This window comes from Bos taurus, chromosome 24 (genome assembly GCF_002263795.3).
Source record: "Bos taurus isolate L1 Dominette 01449 registration number 42190680 breed Hereford chromosome 24, ARS-UCD2.0, whole genome shotgun sequence".
Lineage (NCBI taxonomy): Eukaryota > Metazoa > Chordata > Mammalia > Artiodactyla > Bovidae > Bos > Bos taurus.
In genome coordinates this window covers 62018197-62040764 of record NC_037351.1, presented here as the reverse complement: position 1 = coordinate 62040764, position 22568 = coordinate 62018197, and the positions used below count along the sequence as shown (strand labels likewise).

Sequence of the window (22568 nt, the reverse complement as noted above, 5' to 3'; positions counted from 1 at the left end):
TGCTGCAGTCCATGGGGTCGCAAATAGTCTCACACGATGAGCGACTGAACTGAATGGCTGATATCGTGTCCATCAGTGGCCATGCCCACTTTGTGCTCCTGCATAATAGGTATTTGGAAAGTATGATCAAACACAGGACAACACTGGACCCCCCGGCAGTCCAGTGGGTGAGACCCCATACTCCCAGTGCAGAGGTGCAGAGAGTGTGTGTTTGATCCCTGGTCAGGGAACTGAGATCACATGGCCAAAAAAAATAAAATAAAATAAAAGTGGTTTATTTTTCAAAGCAGGGAGCAGAGTCCAGTAGCTTGATGAAAGCTTCAACCTTTTAAATCCAATGTGAAAGTGAAAGCCTCTCAGTCGTATCAAACTGTTTGCGATCCCATGGACTCTACAGTCCATGGAATTCCCCAGGCCAGAACACTGGAGTGGGTAGTCTTTCCCTTCTCCAGGGGATCTTCCCAACCCAGGGACCAAACACAGGTCTCCCTGAATTCCTCATGGCAAGTGGATTTTTTTACCAGCTGAGCCACAAGGTGCTGCTGCTGCTGCTGCTAAGTCACTTCAGTCGTGTCCGACTCTGTGCGACCCCATAGATGGCAGCCCACCATGCTCCCCCGTCCCTGGGCTTCTCCAGGCAAGAACACTACTAGGTATAAAAAAAATGCAAATACACATTGTACAGCACAGGAAATACAATCAATATTTTATAAAGACTCTATATGGAGTATAACCTATAAAAATATTGAATTACTATATTGCACTCCTGAAACCAATATAATATTGTAAGTCAACCATGCTTCAGTTAAAATAAGTAAATAGATATAAATAAATGGAGGCTTTTACAGTGTGTGCATTATATCTCAACAAAGCTGTTATTTTTTTAAAAGGAAAAAGAAATGGTATGGATTATAATTTTTAATAAGTATAATTAACCGTGTGCTCTAACTTGTTTAGTCAAAGTCAACCAAACCAAAAAGGGCTGGGTTGGATGTTCTACATGAGATAGTTGAAGGCAAAACATTGCTAAAAAGTATGGTGTATCCCTTTTAGTTGTACCTATACTGAGAGTTCTCTGCAAGCTAATTCCAAGAATCAGAAAGCTGACTATAAATCCCATCCCTTCCTTAAGGGTTGGAGACTCTGCCATAGAAAAGAATCATCTTAGTTTCCTTGTGTAAGATAAAGAAGAGAAAAGGATGATCCACCTTGAATATTTCAGGATTTTCCACTTTGATTGTTTGGTTGGTTAGGGTGAACTCTGAAGCACTCTCATTAACCTCCAGCATGGCCTTGTGTATTATCTTGGAGACCCCAAGGCCTCCTCCTGCAATTATGCCAGACAAGTTAGCCCTCGAGCGGTCAAAGACATCCACCATTCCCAGAGCCGCCAGTACGGGCGCCAGGTCTTCAGGGAACCCCTTGAGCCTGAGCTGCGGCAAGTACAGGACCACAGCTGTGTCTTTCATGTTGCCTGAGCTTATCCAGTTATTGAGTTTCTCAGGAGTGATCTCTCTGATAACCTATGGGAAAGAAAGAAAGAAGAAAAATATGAACATCTTTTTTTTTAGAAAATAAAATTACACCAAAATGTGAAATATCCTAAGGACTAGATGTGAGGCTGTAAATAGATGAAGCTACTTCTCATTGTTTGGAAAGCAGAATCTGTAAGAATAAGTGGGGAAAGTGCAACCACGATCAATAACTGAATAAGAGGCATGCAGCCCTGGGATCTATGCCTGGGCACACCATCCGAGAGTTACTTGGAAAAGCAATAACTTATCACAGGGAACATTTACTTTTGTTTCTCTCATGGTCCCTCTCTAAGCTGCGCTATTTGTGTATTATAACAATAAAATTTATATGTGTGCCTACCCTTCCTTTTGGCCACATTAAAAGGCGTCTTTGGAACCTGAGATCTTCAGATTCTGAGGATATAAGTTGTAATTCTGGGCTGTTGTTTTTGTTGCTGTTAGTTGCTCAGTCATGTCTGACCTTTTGTGACCCCCTGGACTGTAGCCCTCCAGGCTCCTCTATCCATGGGATTTCCCAGGCAAGAATACTAGAATTGGTTGCCATTTCCTCCTCCAGGGGATCTTCCTGACCCAGTGATGGAACCTGCAATCTCCTGCTTTGGCAGGTGGATTCTTTACCACTGAGCCACCTGGAAAGCCCAATTCTAGGCCGACCAATGTGAATTTCTACCTCAACTCCAACCAGAATTCTCATTAGTCAGACATCCATAGGGACTGAATTTGTATCAAACTAACATTTCTGGATCATTAGAATCAATTAATCTCAAATGTGAAAAAGATCGTAGAGGAGGCCCTTCAAGGAGCATCTGAGACACCCACCAGCATCCGCTTGAGAAGTCCTGACATCGACCGCCCACTTCTTTATAAACAGCCTGGTTTGGTGGCTGCACAGCTCAGCTTGCAAGAAAGACCTCTCCCATTTTGACCATAAATCTGCTTCCCTGTAATTGGTACCTATCAGTTTTAATTCTCACTCTGGGAACTACAAAAAAATTAGTCCATTTCTTCTTTCATGTGACAACTAAATATTTTAATACAGTCAACCTACTCCCTAAACCACCGTCCCTTTTCTCATTCATCCCTCAATTCCCTTGGTCCGAAAGAGGTGCTGATACATAACACATAAAAACTACATGTAAAGTAGCAACTCATGAAGATGGACGAGGACGCATGTGACCATGCTTTCAAAACTTAACCTAAAACCGTTACTCATGAAGATGGACAAGGACGCATGTGCCTGTGCTTTCAAAACTTAACCTAAAACCATTAGAAGTAACATACCCTAGTGTGGGGGTGCTTTATTGGGGATTATTTTGCTTTTTAGGTGCACATAGCCACTTCTTAGCCTTTTGGCTTAGATCAAGCATAGTATGGGGGCTTCCGGGGTAGCACAGCGGTAGAGAATCCACCTGCCAATGCAGGAGACGCAAGAGATGCATATTCAATCCCCAGGTTGGGAAGGTCCCCTGGAGGAGGTCGTGGCAACCCACTCCAATATTCTAGCCTGGAGAATCCCACGGACAGAGGAGCCTGGTGAGCTAGAGTCCATGGGATCACAGAGAGTAGAACATGACTAAGCATGCAGCACTGCATTAAGTATAAGCAGTTATTTGGAATCTCCAGCTTCCTGCATGTGTAATTTTCAAGCACAGACCCTTTTCTGGTGTCTGTGGCTGCAAAGACTGAGTGGTTTACCTGTCCCAGACTGGCATCCTTGCTGGGTAGGATGATGACCATACTCAGGCGATCCTCCACATCGGGCAGCTCCAGAACCTGCCCTGGAGGCTCTGTGATGGAGCCCAGTTTCAAGTGCCCTTGCAGACGCATCATCTGGACAGATGTGCTCTGAGACTATAAAAGTAACAACAGTGAGATGAAAAAGCCAGCTCCTTTCTGTGTTTCCATTTAAAGCATGAGGAATTTACATCTTATCCTCCAAAGTTTCCCACAAGGAGTGACCAAACCAAAATCTATCCATCTTGCCACAGAAATATCCATGATTGATCACTGTTGTACTTACTGAAAGGGGAGTGGTAGCCTAAATTAAGTAGCTACTGAAGTGCAAAGTGTTTATGCCTTTCAATATATTATTTTTAGTCAAGTGTATATTTTTGATGCCCAGAAGCAGTTAATTTACATCAAAGAGTTGAGAAATAAGCATCATAAGATCTTATCAGGATAACCATTTTTTAAAAGTCAAACAGGTCCTTTAAGGAACATAATTTAGTGTCTTTCCAGCTCAAGTACTGACTAATCTGGACCAATTCACAGCACTGGGTTGCAAATTACAAAATAGCTACAAAATATTAATAGCAAAGCACATAACAATGGGCTAAGTGAATTCCACATATTGAGGTCAGTTAAAGAAATTTAGTTATGACCATAACCTTATTTTATGTTTTTCTCTTTGAAAGGCTAGTCATAACATAAAGATAGCTGCATCATGTAAACCAAATGGACCAGATTTTCCTGTGAAAATAAAGATTTTGACATTAACTTGTCAGATTCTGACTTGTTTCCTCTAGAAAGTCTGCTTGCTTTGGGATATGTTTGCCCTTTTAAGTAGCTCTCTATGATCCCTATTAAAATCTCCTTTCCATCTTCCTTATACTATGGTCCCCAAACTTGGGTAATCTTTGGAAGGACCTACACGACTTAGCAGCAGCAGCAGCACACGGGTTACTTAAAAATACAACTACTCAAGCACTTCTTGCAAATCAGAATCTCCAGGAATGTGGCCCTGGTATTTTCATTAAAAAAAAAAAAAAAAAAACCCACAACTTGTAATAGCAATATAGTTTCACTATATGTCCAATGACCTCAATATCTGATGACAATATTCTTTGGAAAGATAATACTGGATAATTCCAGCTGTGACTAATATGTTTGGTTAGAGAATTATGTTTTCCTTACAATCATTCACTATTTCTTTTACATGAAAAAGTATTCATGTAATAAGTATTCTAATATACTTATCCAGAAATATAAATCCTCTGTAATTTTATAGTTGGCTGAAAGTTATGACCAACCTAGATAGCATATTCAAAAGCAGAGACATTACTTTGCCAACAAAAGTTCGTCTAGTCAAGGCTATGGTTTTTCCTGTGGTCATGTATGGATGTGAGAGTTGGACTGTGAAGAAGGCTGAGCACCGAAGAATTGATGCTTTTGAATTGTGGTGTTGGAGAAGACTCTTGAGAGTCCCTTGGACTGCAAGGAGATCCAACCAGTCCATTCCGAAGGAGATCAGCCCTGGGATTTCTTTGGAAGGAATGATGCTGAAGCTGAAACTCCAGTACTTTGGCCACCTCATGCGAAGAGTTGACTCATTGGAAAAGACTCTGATGCTGGGAGGGATTGGGGGCAGGAGGAGAAGGGGACGACAGAGGATGAGATGGCTGGATGGCATCACTGACTCGATGGACGTGAGTCTAAGTGAACTCCGGGAGTTGGTGATGGACAGGGAGGCCGGGCGTGCTGCAATTCATGGGGTCGCAAAGAGTCAGACACGACTGAGCGACTGATCTGATCTGATCTGATGACAAATGTTTAATTGACCAATAATGGCAAGCATTTTTGGAAATATATTTGATAGAGTATATACAACTGATAGTTTAGGAACTCATTTATAATATACAGACCCATTATTTCTTGTTAAATAACAAGTATTATTTTGGTCGCAGCCTGACATTTAGGATATGCTGAGGACACAAAGGAGAGAAGTTGGTGGGACTTTCCTGGCGGTCCAGTGGTTAGGAGTCACCACTTCCAATGCAAGGGGCAAGTGTTCAGTCCCTGATCAAGGAACTAAGATCCCACATGCTGCACAGCATGGCCAAAAAATAAAAACTTTAAAATTTTTTAAATATATTAAGAAGGAAAGAAGTTGGGGAGATTGCGGATAGCAGGACAGCCTACCTAGAAACTTTTTATTTATCTATTTATTTTTAAAATATTTGTTTACTTATTTGGCTGTGCCAGGTTTTACTTGCAGCACACATTATTTTCAGTTGTGCCGTGCGGGATCTAGTTCCCTGACCAGGGATGGAACTTGGGCCCCTGCATTGTGAACATGAAGTCTTAGCCACTGGACCACCAGGAAATCCCAGGAACCATTTATTCTGATTATGAATATTGTTCTCCAGTTTTGCTTAGCCTCTCAAGTTCACACCCACTGTACCATTGACCTACATTGTAAGCATCTATTGCAGTTATTATCGACTACCTGATTTCATTTCCAGTGTGCAGTAAATGAATTGCTTAGCAATGGTTTAATCTTAGCCCAAAGCCCAGACTTGCCTTAAACCTGTCCAAGGTCTATGTTTTATTCCAGTTTTTCAATTATGCAACTGTCATGCTAAATAGAGCAAAATAAAACAAAACTTTCATTTATCTATTAATAAATCTGGACTTTATCTGGTAGGTACTTGGGATAGTCACTTGGAAATTAACCTGCCTAAGGCCAGAAATTATTTAACATATTTTAAGGCAAAATTGCTGGGCACCAACTTTAAGAGAAAAAGCAAATTAAGTCAAGAGTCTACCTCATCCAATCTGAAAGCCATGGCCATAGTTTGGTCTTTTTGAAATGCGTACTTCCAGGCCCCTCTGAAGGAGATGGCATTAATCAGCACCAACTGGTCGGAGGATGTGAGGCTACTGGGGAACAAGAGCTCCTTAACTTCACCTTTGGGAGGAGAAACAGTGAGATTATACATGACTGACCATGCAATGGAAATTGGTTTCATTGGTTTTGCTTTGCATTTTGTCCCATCTTTGAATTTATATTTGTATTAGTAATCGCCACTCAATATCTTCAGGAGAGCCAAGAAGACTTTTGAGCAAATATCTAAATAGTCACAGTTCTGTGGTACTCAAGTGAAGCCATTATTTAAGGCACTAAACTTCAGCCTGACTTGTCACCCCTAAAATGAGCCCAGTCACTGTGTCCAGGGGCCTGGGGCCACTCCCTGGGAGGGTCATGGACGTGAATGGCTATCTGATCTCACTGTCATGTCATGTGTCATGGACCTGTTTGCAAAATGTAGTGCATTTGTGCTTTAAGGAAAATTTGGTTTTGCAAAAATTAAATTAATTAACTAATGTAGAATGCAAAAGAAAGTAAAGTGAGTGTATAGCTTGCTGCTGCTGCTGCTAAGTCGCTTCAGTCATGTCCGACTCTGTGCGACCCCATAGACGGCAGCCCACCAGGCTCCCCCGTCCCTGGGATTCTCCAGGCAAGAACACTGGAGTGGGTTGCCATTTCGTGGAAATGAACAAGCATGATTAATTTATATAACATTAAATTGCCCAGTGAAGAGATGGTTTATAAATACCAATACATTAACCATTTACATTTGACTTTGCTGTGACATTCCTCCTGATACCATCCTATGTTAAAAGCAATGACTATCTGAGTCAGTGGTTTTACAGATCAATTCTATTATCCAATGATTTTCTACTATAATCAAACAAAAGAAATAACTGGGAAAGTTGCAGGAGAAAGACTTGACCTTTTATGCCTCCTCACTTCTCAAGCGGAGAAGGCAGTGGCACCCCACTCCAGTACTCTTGCCTGGAAAATCCCATGGATGGAGGAGCCTGGAAGGCTGCAGTCCATGGGGTTGCTGAGGGTCGTACACTACTGAGCGACTTCACTTTCACTTTTCACCTTCATGCATTGGAGAAGGAAATGGCAACCCCCTCCAAGTGTTCTTGCCTGGAGAATCCCAGGGATGGGGGAGCCTGGTGGGCTGCCATCTATGGGGTCGCACAGAGTTGGACACGACTGAAGTGACTTAGCAGCAGCAGCAGCAGCACTTCTCAAGAGTAAAATTGATAAGATGTTAGGAACTTTCATTTTATGAAATGGAAAAAGTCTTGAGATATTTAACACCTGGTACTAGAATAACCAGTTATCCACATGGAAGGAAGAACCATTCCCCCTCTTTCTCATCCTACATTAAAATCACTAAAATATGATTTCATTTGTATTAAAGAGCAGAAAAAAACAAAAGCTGATCTAGGAAAAAAATAGCTGTGAAGGACCCTGAAGGCATCTAGTGCCACCCATCCAGGTCAGGTGGATCATAAACCTAAATGTAAGCACTGAAGGAATAAATCCAGTAAAAGAAAACAGAGAATATCTTTGTGACCTTCAGTTCAGTCACTCAGTTGTGTCCAACTCTTTGGGACCCCATGAATTGCAGCACGCCAGGCCTCCCTGTCCATCACCAACTCCTGGAGTTTACCCAAACTCATGTCCATCGAGTCGGTGATGCCATCCAGCCATCTCATCCTCTGTTGTCCCCTTCTCCTCCTGCCCCCAATCCCTCCCAGCTTCAGAGTCTTTTCTGATGAGTCAACTCTTTGCATGAGGTGGCCAAAGTACTGGAGTTTCAGCTTTAACATCATTCCTTCCAAAGAACACCCAGGGCTGATCTCCTTTAGAATGGACTAGTTGGATCTCTTTGCAGTCCAAGGGACTCTCAAGAGTCTCCTCCAACACCACAGTTCAAAAGCATCAATTCTTCGGTGCTCAGTTTTCTTCACAGTCCAACTCTCGCATCCATACGTGACCACTGGAAAAACTATAGCCTTGACTAGACGGACCTTTGCTGACAGAGCAATGTCTCTGCTTTTCAATATGCTATCTAGGTTGGTCATAACTTTTCTTCCAAGGAGTAAGCCTCTTTTAATTTCATGGCTGCAGTCACCATCTGCAGCGATTTTGGAGCCCCCAAAAATAAAGTCTGACACTGTTTCTACTGTTTCCCATCTATTTCCCATGAAGTGATGGGACCGGATGCCATGATCTTTGTTTTCTGAATGTTGAGCTTTAAGACAACTTTTCCACTCTGCTCTTTCACTTTCATCAAGAGGCTCTTTAGCTCCTCTTCACTTTCTGCCATAAGGGTGGTGTCATCTGCATATTTGAGATTATTGATATTTCTCCAGGCAATCTTGATTCCAGCTTGTGTTTCTTCCAGTCCAGAGTTTCTCATGATGTACTCTGCATAGAAGTTAAATAAGCAGGGTGACAATATACAGCCTTGACGAACTCCTTTTCCTACTGGAACCAGTCTGTTGTTCCATGTCCAGTTCTAACTGTTGCTTCCTGACCTGCATACAAATTTCTCAAGAGGCAGGTCAGGTGGTCTGGTATTCCCATCTCTTTGAGAATTTTCCACAGTTTATTGCGTTCCACACAGTCAAAGGCTTTGGCATAGTCAATAAAGCAGAAATAGATGTTTTTCTGTAACTCTCTTGCTTTTTCCATGATCCAGTGGATGTTGGCAATTTGATCTCTGCTTCCTCTGCCTTTTCTAAAGCCAGCTTGAACATCTGAAAGTTCACAGTTTGCATACCTCTGAAGCCTGGCTTGGAGAATTTTGAGCATTACTTTACTAGCGTGTGAGATGAGTGCAATTGTGCAGTGTATGAGCATTCTTTGGCATTGCCTTTCTTTGGGATTGGAATGAAAACTGACCTTTTCCAGTCCTGTGGCCACTGCTGAGTTTTCCAAATTTGCTGGCATATTGAGTGCAGCACTTTCACAGCATCATCTTTCAGGATTTGAAATAGCTCAACTGAAATTCCATCACCTCCACTAGCTTTGTTCGTAGTGATGCTTTCTAAGGCCCACTTGACTTCATACTCCAGGATGTCTGGCTCTAGGTGAGTGATCATACCATCATGATTATCTTGGTCGTGAAGATCTTTTTTGTACAGTTCTTCTGTGTATTCTTGCCACCTCTTCTTAATATCTTCTGCTTCTGTTAGGTCCATACCATTTCTGTCCTTTATCGAGTCCATCTTTGCATGACATGTTCCCTTGGTAACTCTAATTAGGTAAGCAAAAATTCCTTAGAAAATACACAGAAAGCACAAACCATTGATAAACTGGACTTCATTTAAAGTTAGAAACTTCTGCTCATCAAAAATACAGTGAACAAAATAAGTACAGAGACTAAGAGAAAATATTAGCAGCACAGGCGTCTAACAAAATATTTGTACCCAGAATATGTAAAGAATTCTTGCAACTCAATAATAAAAAGTAAATAATCCAATCAAAAATGAACAAATAAATTGAACAGAGCTTCATAAATTAAGATATATTAAAGACCAACAGTCACTGAAAAAGAAGCTCAATATTTATAGTCACCAGAGAAATGCAAATAAAGACCACAATGAGAGTTAAATGAAAAGTTAGTAAATCTAAGTTAGTAAATGAAAAGTAGTTAAATCTACTGAAAGAGTTAAATGAAAAGTATTTACAACACCAAAAATCAGAAAGGATTTGGAGTAACTGGAATTTTCATACAGTCCTGGTGAGAATGTAAACAGTTCAGCCACTTGAGAAATCTATTTGGCAGTTGCTTAAGAAGTTAATGAAATTAAAAGACGCTTACTCCTTGGAAGGAAAGTTATGACCAACCTCGACAGCATGTTCAAAAGTAGAGACATTACTTTGCCAACAAAGGTCCGTCTAGTCAAGGCTATGGTTTTTCCAGTGGTCATGTATGGATATGAGAGTTGGACTGTGAAGAAAACTGGGCACTGAAGAATTGATGCTTTTGAACTGTGGTGTTGGAGAAGACTCTTGGGAGTCCCTTGGACTGCAAGGAGATCCAACCATTCCATTCTACAGGAGATCAGTCCTGGGTGTTCATTGGAAGGACTGATGCTAAAGCTGAAACTCCAATACTTTGGCCACCTCATGCGAAGAGTTGACTCATCGGAAAAGACTCTGATGCTGGGAGGGATTGGGGGCAGGAGGAGAAGGGGACGACAGAGGATGAGATGGCTGGATGGCATCATTGACTCGATGGACATGACTTTGGGTGAACTCCAGGAGTTGGTGATGGACAGTGAGGCCTGGTGTGCTGCAATTCATGAGGTGGCAAAGAGTCGGACGCAACTGAGCTACTGAACTGAACTAAGAAGTTAAACATCCATCCATATGGTCTAAGACTTAGAATTTATGCCAAGTATTTACTCAAGAGAAATGAAAAAAAAAAATGAATGCAAAAGCTTTTTACAAAAGTGTTCATAGTAACACTATTTATAATAGCTCAAAACTAGATATAACCCAGATATCCAACAAGAAGAAAAAGGATAAACAAACTGGTATATTCATACAGTGGAATATTTCTCAGCAATAAAAAGGCATGAGCCACTGATGTATCCAAATACATGAATGAAAAAACACAAAACAGCACATCCTGTAATAATCACTTATTGGAGCTTTAGGTAAGATTAACCTGTGATGTAGAAGAAAATCACTGGGTGCTCGGGAACGGATGTGGAAGAAATTTTCAGGGTAAAGGAAATGCTCTGTGTCATGATATACATTTGTCAAAACTGCCTGAATAAATGTTTTAAGATCTGAGCATGTCACTGAATGTGATCACACCTGAAAGAAAAAGAAGAGAAAGAAGACGGCGTAGATCTCCTACCTTTTGTCTTATTTTCAATCTGTTCATTAATCTGTATTCTGGCTTCTTCTAAGTGATTTTTGAAATCCAGATTTTCAGGTCTTAGTTTATATAATTGTTTAATACAGTCTACATATGTCTATAAAATGAGCATAGAAAAAGAAAAGACATAGCATATAAATTGAGATTTTAAAACATTTAGATCATACTTGGTAGGAATTATATGAAGGGGGGAAAATATATTAAATATTATAATGCAGGTCTAGGTCCAACCTAGTAAAAATATATACAATTTTCATGCTTTCAATGTTTAAATGAAATGAACAAATCACTGCAGGATGTTATTTCATGATAAGAACAATCCTCTTAAGCCTCTGAGATTATACTTTATACTTATAACTGCATAATTAGGATAATCAAATTTAGCATAATTAGAGTCCTCAACTTGGAGTTAAAAATATTAATTCCTCTTTTATTATTGATACAAAAATGTTGTCAGTGTTGTTTTTAATCATAATTTTATAAAATTGTGTTCTTTATGCTTCACCTGGGTCCGTATGAAACACAGTTGAACGTGCGACAAACTTGCATCTGAAAATTAAAGCCCTTTTGCACTTTTTCTATGTGAAATGAAACGTATATATAAAATATATCACACGCTATCTGTCTAAATATAAGAAAAGATAGAATATACATGTATGCAAGCTCAGTTGCTTGGACTCGTGTCCAACTCTTTGTGACCCCATGGACTGTAGACTGCCAGGCTCGTCTGTCCATGGGATTTTCCAGGCAAGAACACTGGAGTGAGTTAACATTTCCTTCTTCATAATATATATAATATACATTATTTCTTTTATTATTAATAAATATATATCTTGTATCATTATATACATGTAATATCTTTTCTACTTTCTCACCATTGTGATAGCACAAACAATACTAGAATGAATTAAATGAAGACAGAAAGGAAAGACTTCTACCCTACTTATGGAAAAATGTCTTATTTTAACTCACCGGGAGGAAGGGATGGGCTTTTTCTGCAAACAGTCCACTTGCCATGTGGACTTGACTATGGCTGGACTTGCTGATTTCAGAGAGGATTGCTTGAATGAGTGAATGGACTGCTGTATCTTCACACTAAATGGAAGTTTACAAACACTTGAAAACAGGGACCCTGTTCTCACACACGTAAGTATCAACTGAGGCTACACAAGAGGCTCTTGGGTTTGCATTAGGGCAGCTGTGAAAGTGAAAAAGTGAAGTCGCCCAGTTGTGTCCAACTCTGCGACCCCATGCACTGTAGCCTACCACACTCCTCCGTCCATGGGATTTTCCAGCAAGAGTACTGGAGTGGGTTGCCATTTCCTTCTCCAGAGGATCTTCCCCACCCAGGGATTGAACCTGGGTCTCCCACATTGTAAGCAGATGCTTTACCATCTGAGCCACCAGGGAAGTCCAGGACATGTTGTAGCAGAATAAAAACAGATTCGAAGAGTAATTCTACCACTAGGATGTATGGAAATGTTTGCCTTTCACCAAGCAGAGTGGCCTGATGATCTGGTAACAGTGCATCACAATCATCTTACCAGCGTGAGGGCCCTGCTAGGCCTCTTCCCTGGTCAGAGCTTGCCCTGTCTCCTCCACAAGACGGCCCAGAGCACATATATCAGTACTGACGTATTTAATATAGTTTCTGTCAGGAAAAATGTTTTTCTGTATTTTGTAATAAAGGAGAATTCTGAGCAATAAAGTTTGGTCTTAGTAGCCCCACCATAGGTACTAGTGAGAAAGTCACACCTAAAATGCTACAGAAGGTATACATTACAAATTTCCCCTAAAAATTAGCAATATGGAAAAACATTGAACACTAAAACTTATAAAGACAAGCTATAGAGAAGGAAATGGCAACCCACTCCAGTATTCTTTGCCTGGAGAATCCCATGGACACAGGAGCCTGGTGGGCTATAGTCCATGGGGTCGCAAGAGTCAGACACGACTTAGCGACTAAACCACCACCACCATCTTTAGCTAAAGTGAGAGTGTTAGTTGTTCAGTCATGTCTGGCTTTTTGTGACCCCATGGAATGTGGCCTGCCGGGCTCCTCTGTCCATGGCATTCTCCAGGCAAGAATATTGGAGTGGGTTGCCATTCCCTTCTCCAGGGGATCTTCCCAACCCAGGGATCGAGCCCAGATCTTCTGCTTGGCAGGCAGATTCTTTACCATCTGAGCCACCATTTCCCCGCAGATGATATATTTATACCTAGTGAGCACTGACCCTGGGCAGGCGCTGTTTGAAGCACTTCTGTTGCCTGAGTAGACTTGGGGGTTCCATCCTGAAAACTCTTTGAGAATAATCTCTCTTCTGCTGCTTTTCTTTAAAGGCTGGGGCTCTACCTCAAATTTTTGACAGTTCTCATTTTCTCATCTCTTATTTCAAAATTTCAGCATGATTATTTTAAAACAGCAAACCTAGAAGGTTGACTGTGTCAATATGAAAGTGAAAGGCTCAAAGCATGTCTGGAATAAATACTCTGTTTTATTGCCTGAAGCCTTTAGTCCTCATGGACTGAAAAGAGACTGCTATAAGAGAAGTAAAAGGGAAAGTAAGAATTATATCTACCCTTGTGTTCGAAGAATTTGCAGTTCTTGTTAACTCATTCAAGTGCAGCACCTACAATAGGAAACAAAGAATCTGTGTCAAAGCATAAGCAAATACCTCTCCTTAAGACCAGGGGTGTGTGAGTGTGTCTGCGTGTGTATGAATGTGTGTGCTCAGTCATGTCCAACTCTTTGCTATTGAACCTGTGTCTCTTGCATCTCCTGCATTGGCAGGCAAATTCTTTACCACTAGCATCACCTGGGAAGCCCCTCCCCCCATATAGAAATCACTTTCTTGCTATAAATGTTAAGCTCTTACATTTTTACGAACTTTCTATGATTCAGACCATCTTTCTTCTCATCTGCATATTAGTTTTGCTCCTCATTTTTTTAAAAAATGGAAGTCTCTTATTTGTTTTTTTTTTTAAAAGAAGTCCCTAGATTATGAAGCAATATGTCTTATGACACAGGAGTGTATGCTTGCAGTCGTGTCCAACTCTTTGCTATGCCATGTACTGTAGCCCACCAAGCTCTTCTGTCCATGGGATTTCCCAGGGAAGAACACTGGAGTGGGTAGCCATCCAGCGTTCAAACATGGCAGATTCTTTACTGTCTGAGCCACCGCAGAAGCCTTTTTAAAAAAAAAAAAAGATGTCAAAGAGGACAGATGAGTTTTTAAAAGAAAACTCTTCATGTGCTCTTAAGCAGAAGTCTAACCATTGAAGTGTTAAAGACAAGCAGGCACTGACTAGTACTCATCTTTGTGGGCAGAAGGCAAACTTTGAGACAGAATGAAACCTGAACGTTTAGAAGAGTGTTTCAAAATCAGTTCAGGCTTAATAATTTCTATTGTCACTTAATTTGTTCATCCCTACCTTCCCAGTTGTGAAACATAGTACGAACCCAACAAGTATTTGTTGAATGAAGAACAAATAGTTGTATGGATAAAGAAATGGATCTTAATTTATTTGTGGACAATTAATAGCATTGGTTACTCACCGAGCAGACAAGATAATGGATGAATTCACATAATAGGTAATTATTTTTAAATGATTTTTATAAACATTATCTGATTTGACACTCACAGTATCCCCTTGAGATTTCACAGCTTATATCACTTTCTCCACTAAGAATTAATGTTTGCTATAGTCCTGTTGGCTTAAAAGAGGTATAATTATACTTTTCTAAGGAAGGCCTTCATCAGAGAACAACTGAGATAAAACATTGCAATCTCTTCAAATATTTAAAGGGTGAGTACATTTAACTTGTTTTGTGTGATTCCCTAGAGCCTGTCAGGCTACAGTCCACAGAGTCACAAAGAGTTGAACACAACTGAGCACAATCAAGAGCAAGAGAGCCCTAGAATAAAAATGGGGTAAGAAGCAGTAGATAGCAGCAGATATTATAACTTTCTTAACACACATGGAAGAGGACATGATTTGCATGTGTGTGTATCTTTTAAGAACAGAAAAGTGATAAGGGAGCTATGCTTATAAGAAAGGCAAATTTTAACTCAAGGCTAGAAAGAACTTTCTAAAATGTAGAGTTGTCTGATTCTTTTGTTAAAAAGCTAATTCACATTAAACTCTGCCTCATCAGAGGACTTTGCACAATCTCTTGCCTGTTAGGTCCCTGTGTAGACTAAATCATAGAGTGGAGAGTGGGAAATTTATGGTTTCTTCCAGTTCTGAGATTGCCTGGTGATCTTCAAATCATAGAGCTTCCCAGGTGGTACAGTGGTAAAGAGTCTGCTTGTGAACGCAGGAGACACAAGAGATGTGGGTTCAAACCCTGGGTTGGGAAGATCCCCTAGAGTAGGAATCCTTCCTTGGTGGTTCAGACTGTAAATAATCTGCCTGAGCCAAGTTCAATCTCTGGATCTGGAAGATCTCCTGGAGAAGGGAATGGCAACTCTCCATTATTTTTGCCTGGAGAATTCCATGGACAGGGGAACCTAGAAAGCTACAGTCCATGGGGATGCACAGAGTCAGACATGACTGAGTGACTAACATTTCCACTTTCTTTCCTGGAGTAGGAATTGGCCACCCATTCCAGTATTCTTGCCTGGAAAATTCTATGCACAAAGGGGCCTTATGGGCTACAGTCCATGAGGGCACAAAAAGTCAGACACGACCGACCCCAAGCATGCTCTCCTATATCATAAGGCATTTTGTTCCATAGTCTAGGGACTTGGCATGCATAGTGCATCTGATGGTGCTTCAGTGGTGGTCCTCACTCTAATCAAAAGAGAGCATGATGGTTGAACCTAGAATTCTGAGCACTGGACTCAGTCTTTGAGTGTTGTAAAATAATCGTTAACAGGATGAAAATATGAGGAATTTTTCTCCATTTGTATGGAAATCAGCAAGGGAGCTTTTTGAATTATTTGATTCCCTTTTAACTCAGAAAAGACAAAGAAGTATTTCTACTCCAGACTCTATCTCTGCCTAACTTGGTCCCTTAACACAATGACCCCACCATCTTTCTGCTTGCAAAACCTCAGGCTTGCACAGGTGTAGACAGAGTCACCTGCTGGCAAGCTCTCACTTTGAAGGGAGGGAGAGGGGAGGGGTGCACGAAGAGAGGAGAGGGGAGGAGAGGTCTGCGCGTTCTCATCCCAGGATGGTTTGTAAAGATTCCCAGATCATCCTCATTCTCAGCTAGTCCTCCCTCTCCACAAACATGAATTTATTGAGCATACATTCTGGGTAAGACACTGGAGACCTCTTCACCAATTGCATGGAAATAGAATAAAACTGAACATAAGAGCATTTACATTTACTTTTTCTTGAGTTTAAATGTATTATTAAATTCAGGATTTGACTCCAGCCTTCCAAATTCATTTCCAATTTAAACCTGACTGGAGAGAAGCTTTGTTCCACGAGTCAGTCATTCCCTCTGTAATAAGCAGAGAGATGATTAAGGTATGTTGACAGATGTCTACTAAAGAAATAGTTTTTCTAGTCACCCACAATTATTGGTTGAGTTAAAGCACTGGTGATCTCCTTGGGAAGATAATTGCATAGTCTATAAATCCTTGCAAAATGCTCTTTGTGTGTCCCACAGCAGGAAGGCCCTGGGGACACAAGCAAGCGAAGGGGTTGGGGTGGGGGTGGGGAGTCCCGACTCCCGGGGACCAGGTCGCCCTCGACCATTTACCTCCCTGTTCACCCTCTGCTGCGCCCACTCATCCCCCACCTCTTAGAACAGAGCTATGGGAAATCTGTTTGTCTTTTTGATAGAGCCAATATGAGGTCTTCTCAAGTGAAGGTGAACAGTCTCTTGTGTTTACAGAATTGGGCATCTACGTGTGGGTTAGTCATGTCTGACTCTTTGAAACTCCATGGACTATAGGCCACCAGGCTCCCCTGTCCATGGGATTCTCCAGGCGAGAGTACTAGAGTGGATAGCCATTCCCTTCTCCAGGGGATCTTCCCAACCCAAGGATTGAACCCGGGTCTCCTGGATTGCAGGCAGATTCTTTACCATCTGAGCCACCCAGGAAGCTGCATCTGTGAAATCTCCATAACAAGTCAGGGTTTGAAATTGTCTTTGACTGTCTGTAGACGTGGCTGAAAGTGTGTCTATGACTTACCTTCTCCATCTGGGATGCACTGTTTCCTCTGGCCCCGAAGAGCACCACAGCCAGGGCGGACAGAAGACTCAAGGGAGAAAGGAGCACATTCTCAATCGTGTGGTCACAGCTTATCTCTTTAAAGACATCAAAGCAGAACTGGGCATTTGCCACACTGAGTGAGTCCATTCCTTTACCTGGGGTCTAGAATACAAAAGCACAGGTCGACAATGACAGAAATGTAGGTCAAAATATTGCTATTTCAGTTTATCTCTAATGAGAGTAAGAATTATTTCTAGTTTGTGAACCCTAGATCCTCAAATAGGGTCTTCATGGAAACAAAAAGAATACAGATTTTGGAGTCAAATACATTTCCAACTCTGCCATGTTCTAGCTTTATGTCCCCGGGCAAGTTACTTAAGTTCTCCTGGTTTCTATCTTTTCTTCTGCAAAAGTGGTTAAACAAGAGTTTCCTTATAGGATTAGTGTGAGGATTAAATCATGCACTGTTTGTAAAGCGCCTGGGACTGCATATATTACACGGACAAATATGGCAGTGGCTATGGTCGTTACTGTTACCACTGTTACCATGGTTAGTCCATTCAGTTAAAGTAATGACAAAGAGGACAAGGTTATAATGTTGGTCCCAACGGATACATAACCTCACTTGAGTCAAAAGTACACAAAAGGGACTGACTGAGTGAGACGGTAGGGGCACACCATTCGAAACCCACTTCACCACTAGAAAAACATCTCAAAGTGCTTATCTCCCTTCAGCAGGTTGATGGCACCATCAACACATAATGGAGCATATTATACATACATATGGACTTCCCTGGTCACTCAGTGGTAAAGAAGCCACCTGCAATGCAAGAGACGCAGGAGATGTTGGTTCAATCCCTGGGTGAGGAAAAACCCTGGAGGAGGGCATAGCAGCCCACTCCAGTATTCTTGCCTGGAGAATTCCATGGAGTGAGGAGCCTAGTGGTCTACAGTCCATGGGGTTGCAAAGAGCTGGACATAACTGAAGCAACTGAGCACACACACACACACACGTGTGTGTGTGTATTCACATATTATTACTATTTCTTACATATATAATAAATATATAATTTGATGGTGCCATGTGGCATGCAAGATCTTAGTTCCCCGACCAGGGATTGAACCCACACCCAGGAGTGGAAGTTCAGAGTCTTAAGCACTGGACAGCCAAGAATGACCTTATATTTAAATATATATATATGTGTGTGTGCATATATATATATGTGTATATATATATATATATATATATATACCAGTTGCTTAGTCACTTCTGACTGTTTGCAACCCTATGGACTACAGCCCACCAAGATCCTCTGTCCATGAGGATTACAACTAAATCTTCCCCTATACTTTGTGAGAAATCATCACCAATTACGAAAATCATGGCAAAGAAGAGACAATTTAGTATTTGCATTTTTACCTTGTCTTCAGGTTGGTTACAGTTCTGCTTGGTGAGCTCAGAGCTGTGTCTGCAACACAGAGACTTACACTGCACTCAGCACTCACAGTTTGCTCCTCCTGTGTTCTCAGAATTTCGTTTCACAAGTCATTTTCCTTGCATTGTGAACTGACTTCAAGTATTTATACAAAAGGGTAGAGAGTGAGCCAGCTGATGTATGCATTGTAAAATAGACTGCAACCTTGCGTCAACAGAGTGACCCAAGAAATGCATAGGAAAAAATGAAACATTTAATGGCATGGATTTTATGTAATAAATTAAGTAGCTTTTTAAAATTAGCTATAAAGTGTATGTCTATATTACACACTCTCTCTGGCTATGACAACAATGTATTGGTGTTTAAAAGCTAGAGAGAAGGAATTTTGTCTTGAGCACTGGCATCAGGTTTCTTTTCTGACTCCTACAATGAGACATAGTGAATGAAATGCTCTTCTGTCTGGCATGGAGGCGGCCAGGAACAGAGTAATCCTCATTGAATAAGAATTTCAAACCTACCTCATGATAAACAAAGGGAGGATTCCCACACGGAGTGACAGATCAGCTGCAGCTCCAACTCAGAGAGAGACCAGTACAGTACCTTAGAATGTTATTGAGGAAGGGGTCTTAGAGAGCATGTCTTCAGAGATTTTCAGTCCCTACTAAGAACTAATTTTTATCCTGTGACCCAGGATATATCTTCAATACTGAACAAAGAATTTCACAAACAAAGCATTGAAAGCAGAACCTCCATATGGTCCAGTAATTTAATTTCTGGGTATTTACTCTAATTCAAAGAGATATACGCACACCAGTGTTCACTGCAGCATTGTTTACAACAACCAAGATATCACAGCAACCTAAATGTCCATGGATAAATGAGTGGATAGAGAAAATGTGTTACTTATAAGCAATGGGATATTCTAAGCTGTAAAGAATGAAGTCTTGGCCATTTGCAGCAACGTGGGTGGATGTAGGAAGTATTATATTAAGTGAAATTGCAGTGAAAGACTAATAAGTTGATCTCAGTCATAGAAGGGATCTAAAAACGGAACAAACCAAATGAAATGAAAACAACTCAGAGTTACAGAAAGCTACTGTGCCTTAAAGTATTTCTTCTAAAAATAGACTTTTAAAAAATTTTATTTATAAAGAATCCTTCCAACAAACTATTAGCTAACTCTGCTGCTGCTGCTGCTAAGTCGCTTCAGTCGTGTCCGACTCTGTGCAACCCCAGAGACAGCAGCCCACCAGGCTTCCCCATCCCTGGGATTAACTGGGTACAATTGAAGTGAAATCCAGGCTTGTGTACTAGCAACTTTTTATCAAATTGCACACACACAACACACACACACATATACATAAAGACAGATGCTTTTAGTTTTAAAAACAGTGTCCAAACTATAAATATATGCACAGGAAGAAGAGGCTAATTAATAAAAGAAAAAGATCCAAAGCCATTTTTAAAAAAGAAAAGAGCTAGAATTTAGATCTTTTGTATTTCCATTAAATGACTCTTGATTTGTGTAGGTTTAATCCCAGTGTTGAAAAGATCCCCTGGAAAAGGAAACGGCAACCCACTCCAGTCTTAGGGTTGCCTGGAGAATCCCATGGACAGAGGAGCCTGGAGGGCTATAGTCCATAGCGTCAAAAAGAGTCAGACACAACTGTACATCTAAGTACCCACACATGTGAGAGAAACGGACTTCAAAATGGTGCAAATCTTCTATAGAGCCTCAAGGAAACATACCTTGAATCACACTTCCACCAATTTAGAGAACTTTATATCTCTCATATACAGTCCTGGGGAGAGCTTGGATTCAAGAACAAAAAGCAGGGAGGGGTGTTTCACAATGAGAAAAGAACTTCACAGAGACTGATTAATCTGTATAGATGCTGTTCCCCCAGAGATACAAAGAATGGTCATTTTGGGGGGGGGGGGGAAGCAGTTAATAATTCACTAGCTAACTATTCATAGAACCGGGAAATTGTTTGCGAATAAATGTCTGGAGCATTGTTCCATAGTTTATGTGCTATTATTTCCTGTAAACAGTCTCTTAACCAAAGAACACTTGCTGGTTTTTCTTGCCCATAAAGTCCCTGACCTATAAAGGCTCTGATTAATAGCTAGGAGTGAAGGTGTGTGTCCCGTCTATTGTTCTAGATGTTTAAAGGAATATATCATAGTATGTGGTCACCCCTAGAGCCTGAATTTCACAGAACTTGCATCCGTCTAATGGTCCTTGTCTCTTGCATTTGCTTTGTGCTGCAATGAATGGTTCCCACCCAGAATGTCCTCATTTAGGTATATATGGCAGGGATTTTTTAATGACCTGATATTTATTAGATTCTCATAAACATTCATTTTCATTTCTTTACTAAAATTGTCCGTTTTGTGGCCACCCCATGTGGCATGCTTAAAACTCAACATTCAAAAAACAAAGATCATGGCACCTGGTTCCAGCACTTCATGGCAAATAGATGGAGAAATAATGGAAACCATGACAGACTTTATTTTCTTGGGCTCCAAAATCAATGCAGACAGTGACTGCAGCCATGTAATTAAAAGACACTTGCTCCTTGGAAGAAAAGCTATGACCAACCTAGACAACATATTAAAAAGCAGAGACGTTACTTTACCAACAAAGATCCGTTTAGTCAAAGCTATGGTTTTTCCAGTAGTCACGTATGGATGTAAGAGTTGGACCATAAAGAAACCTGATCACTAAAGAATTGATGCTTTTGAACTGCAGTGTTAGAGAAGACTCTTGAGAGTCCCTTGGACTGTAAAGAGATCCAACCAGTCAATCCTAAAGGAAATCAGTCCCGAATGTTCATTGGAAGGACTGATTTTGAAACTGAAGCTCCAATTCTTTGGCCACCTGATGCAAAGAACTGACTCATTAGAAAAGACCCTGATGCTGGGAAAGATTGAAGGCAGGAGAAAAAGGGGACAACAGAGGATGACATGGTTGGATGGCATCACCAACTCAATGGACATGAGTTTGAGCAGGCTTCGGGAGTTGGTGATGGACAGGAAGCCTGGCGTGCTGCAGTCCGTGGGGTCGAAGAGTCAGACACGATTGGGCGACTGAACTGATGTGGCACACAGGATCTCAATTACCCAACAGGCGATAGAACCTTTGCCCTCTGCAGTGGAAGCATGGATTCTTAGCCACTAGACCACCAGGGAAGTCTCTAAAATTGTTCTCTTTTAATTGAAATATAGCTGATTTACAATGTTTCAGGTGTCCAGCAAAATGATTCAATTAAATATGGATTCTTTTTCAGATTTTTTCTACTATTATAGGATATTATTAGATTCATCAGACTTATCACAGTGCCTACAACTTGTGAGCATTGTGACAGCTTTTTCCAGTCTAAGAATCAAACTCTTAGCAGCATTGACAAGTCTAGTCTGAAGAGGTGCACTTGCAAAGAAATACCTTTTTTTTTTTTTATTTTTTTCTTTTAAAGACATACCTTTAAAGGTGGATTATTTTTTAAATATTTGAAAAGCATTTTGGTCCATCTTTTCTTTCCTCCATGCTTTCCTCTGCATTCTGCATCCTTTTCTCTCCCTCCCAATGCACTGAGAATATATGAGCATGTATTGCTTTGCTTAAATTACAAGCCAAATTAGGCAAAAATTCAAAGGTTTTCTAAAATATATATGTTATACATATTATTTGGGGCTTCCCTGGTGGCTCATATGGTAAAGAATCCACCTGCAATGTGAGAGACCTGGGTTTGATCCCTGAGTTGGAAAGATGCCCTTGAGGAGGGCATGGCAACCCACTCCAGTATTCTTGCCTGGGAGAATCCCATGGACAGAGGGTCCTGCAGGCTACAGTCCATGGGGTCACAAAGAGTCGGACATGACTGAGTGACTAAGTCCAGCATGCATATTATTTATATATATGTATATGTAAGCTTTTTACTACAC

At 40.8% G+C, this 22568-nt stretch overlaps 1 protein-coding gene across 1 annotated transcript; it reads right to left on the bottom strand.

The window, feature by feature from the left end:
- Positions 1 to 479: 479 nt before the first annotated feature.
- LOC522479 (ovalbumin) lies at positions 480 to 20454 on the bottom strand. Its single transcript, XM_024984523.2, has 8 exons — positions 20373 to 20454; positions 17167 to 17349; positions 13594 to 13644; positions 11987 to 12109; positions 10994 to 11111; positions 6080 to 6222; positions 3231 to 3386; positions 480 to 1523 (listed from the first exon to the last, which is right to left on the bottom strand). Exons 2-8 carry the CDS (start codon positions 17332 to 17334, stop codon positions 1128 to 1130), a joined length of 1155 nt encoding a protein of 384 aa, XP_024840291.1. The 5' UTR covers positions 17335 to 17349; positions 20373 to 20454; the 3' UTR covers positions 480 to 1127.
- Positions 20455 to 22568: the final 2114 nt, after the last annotated feature.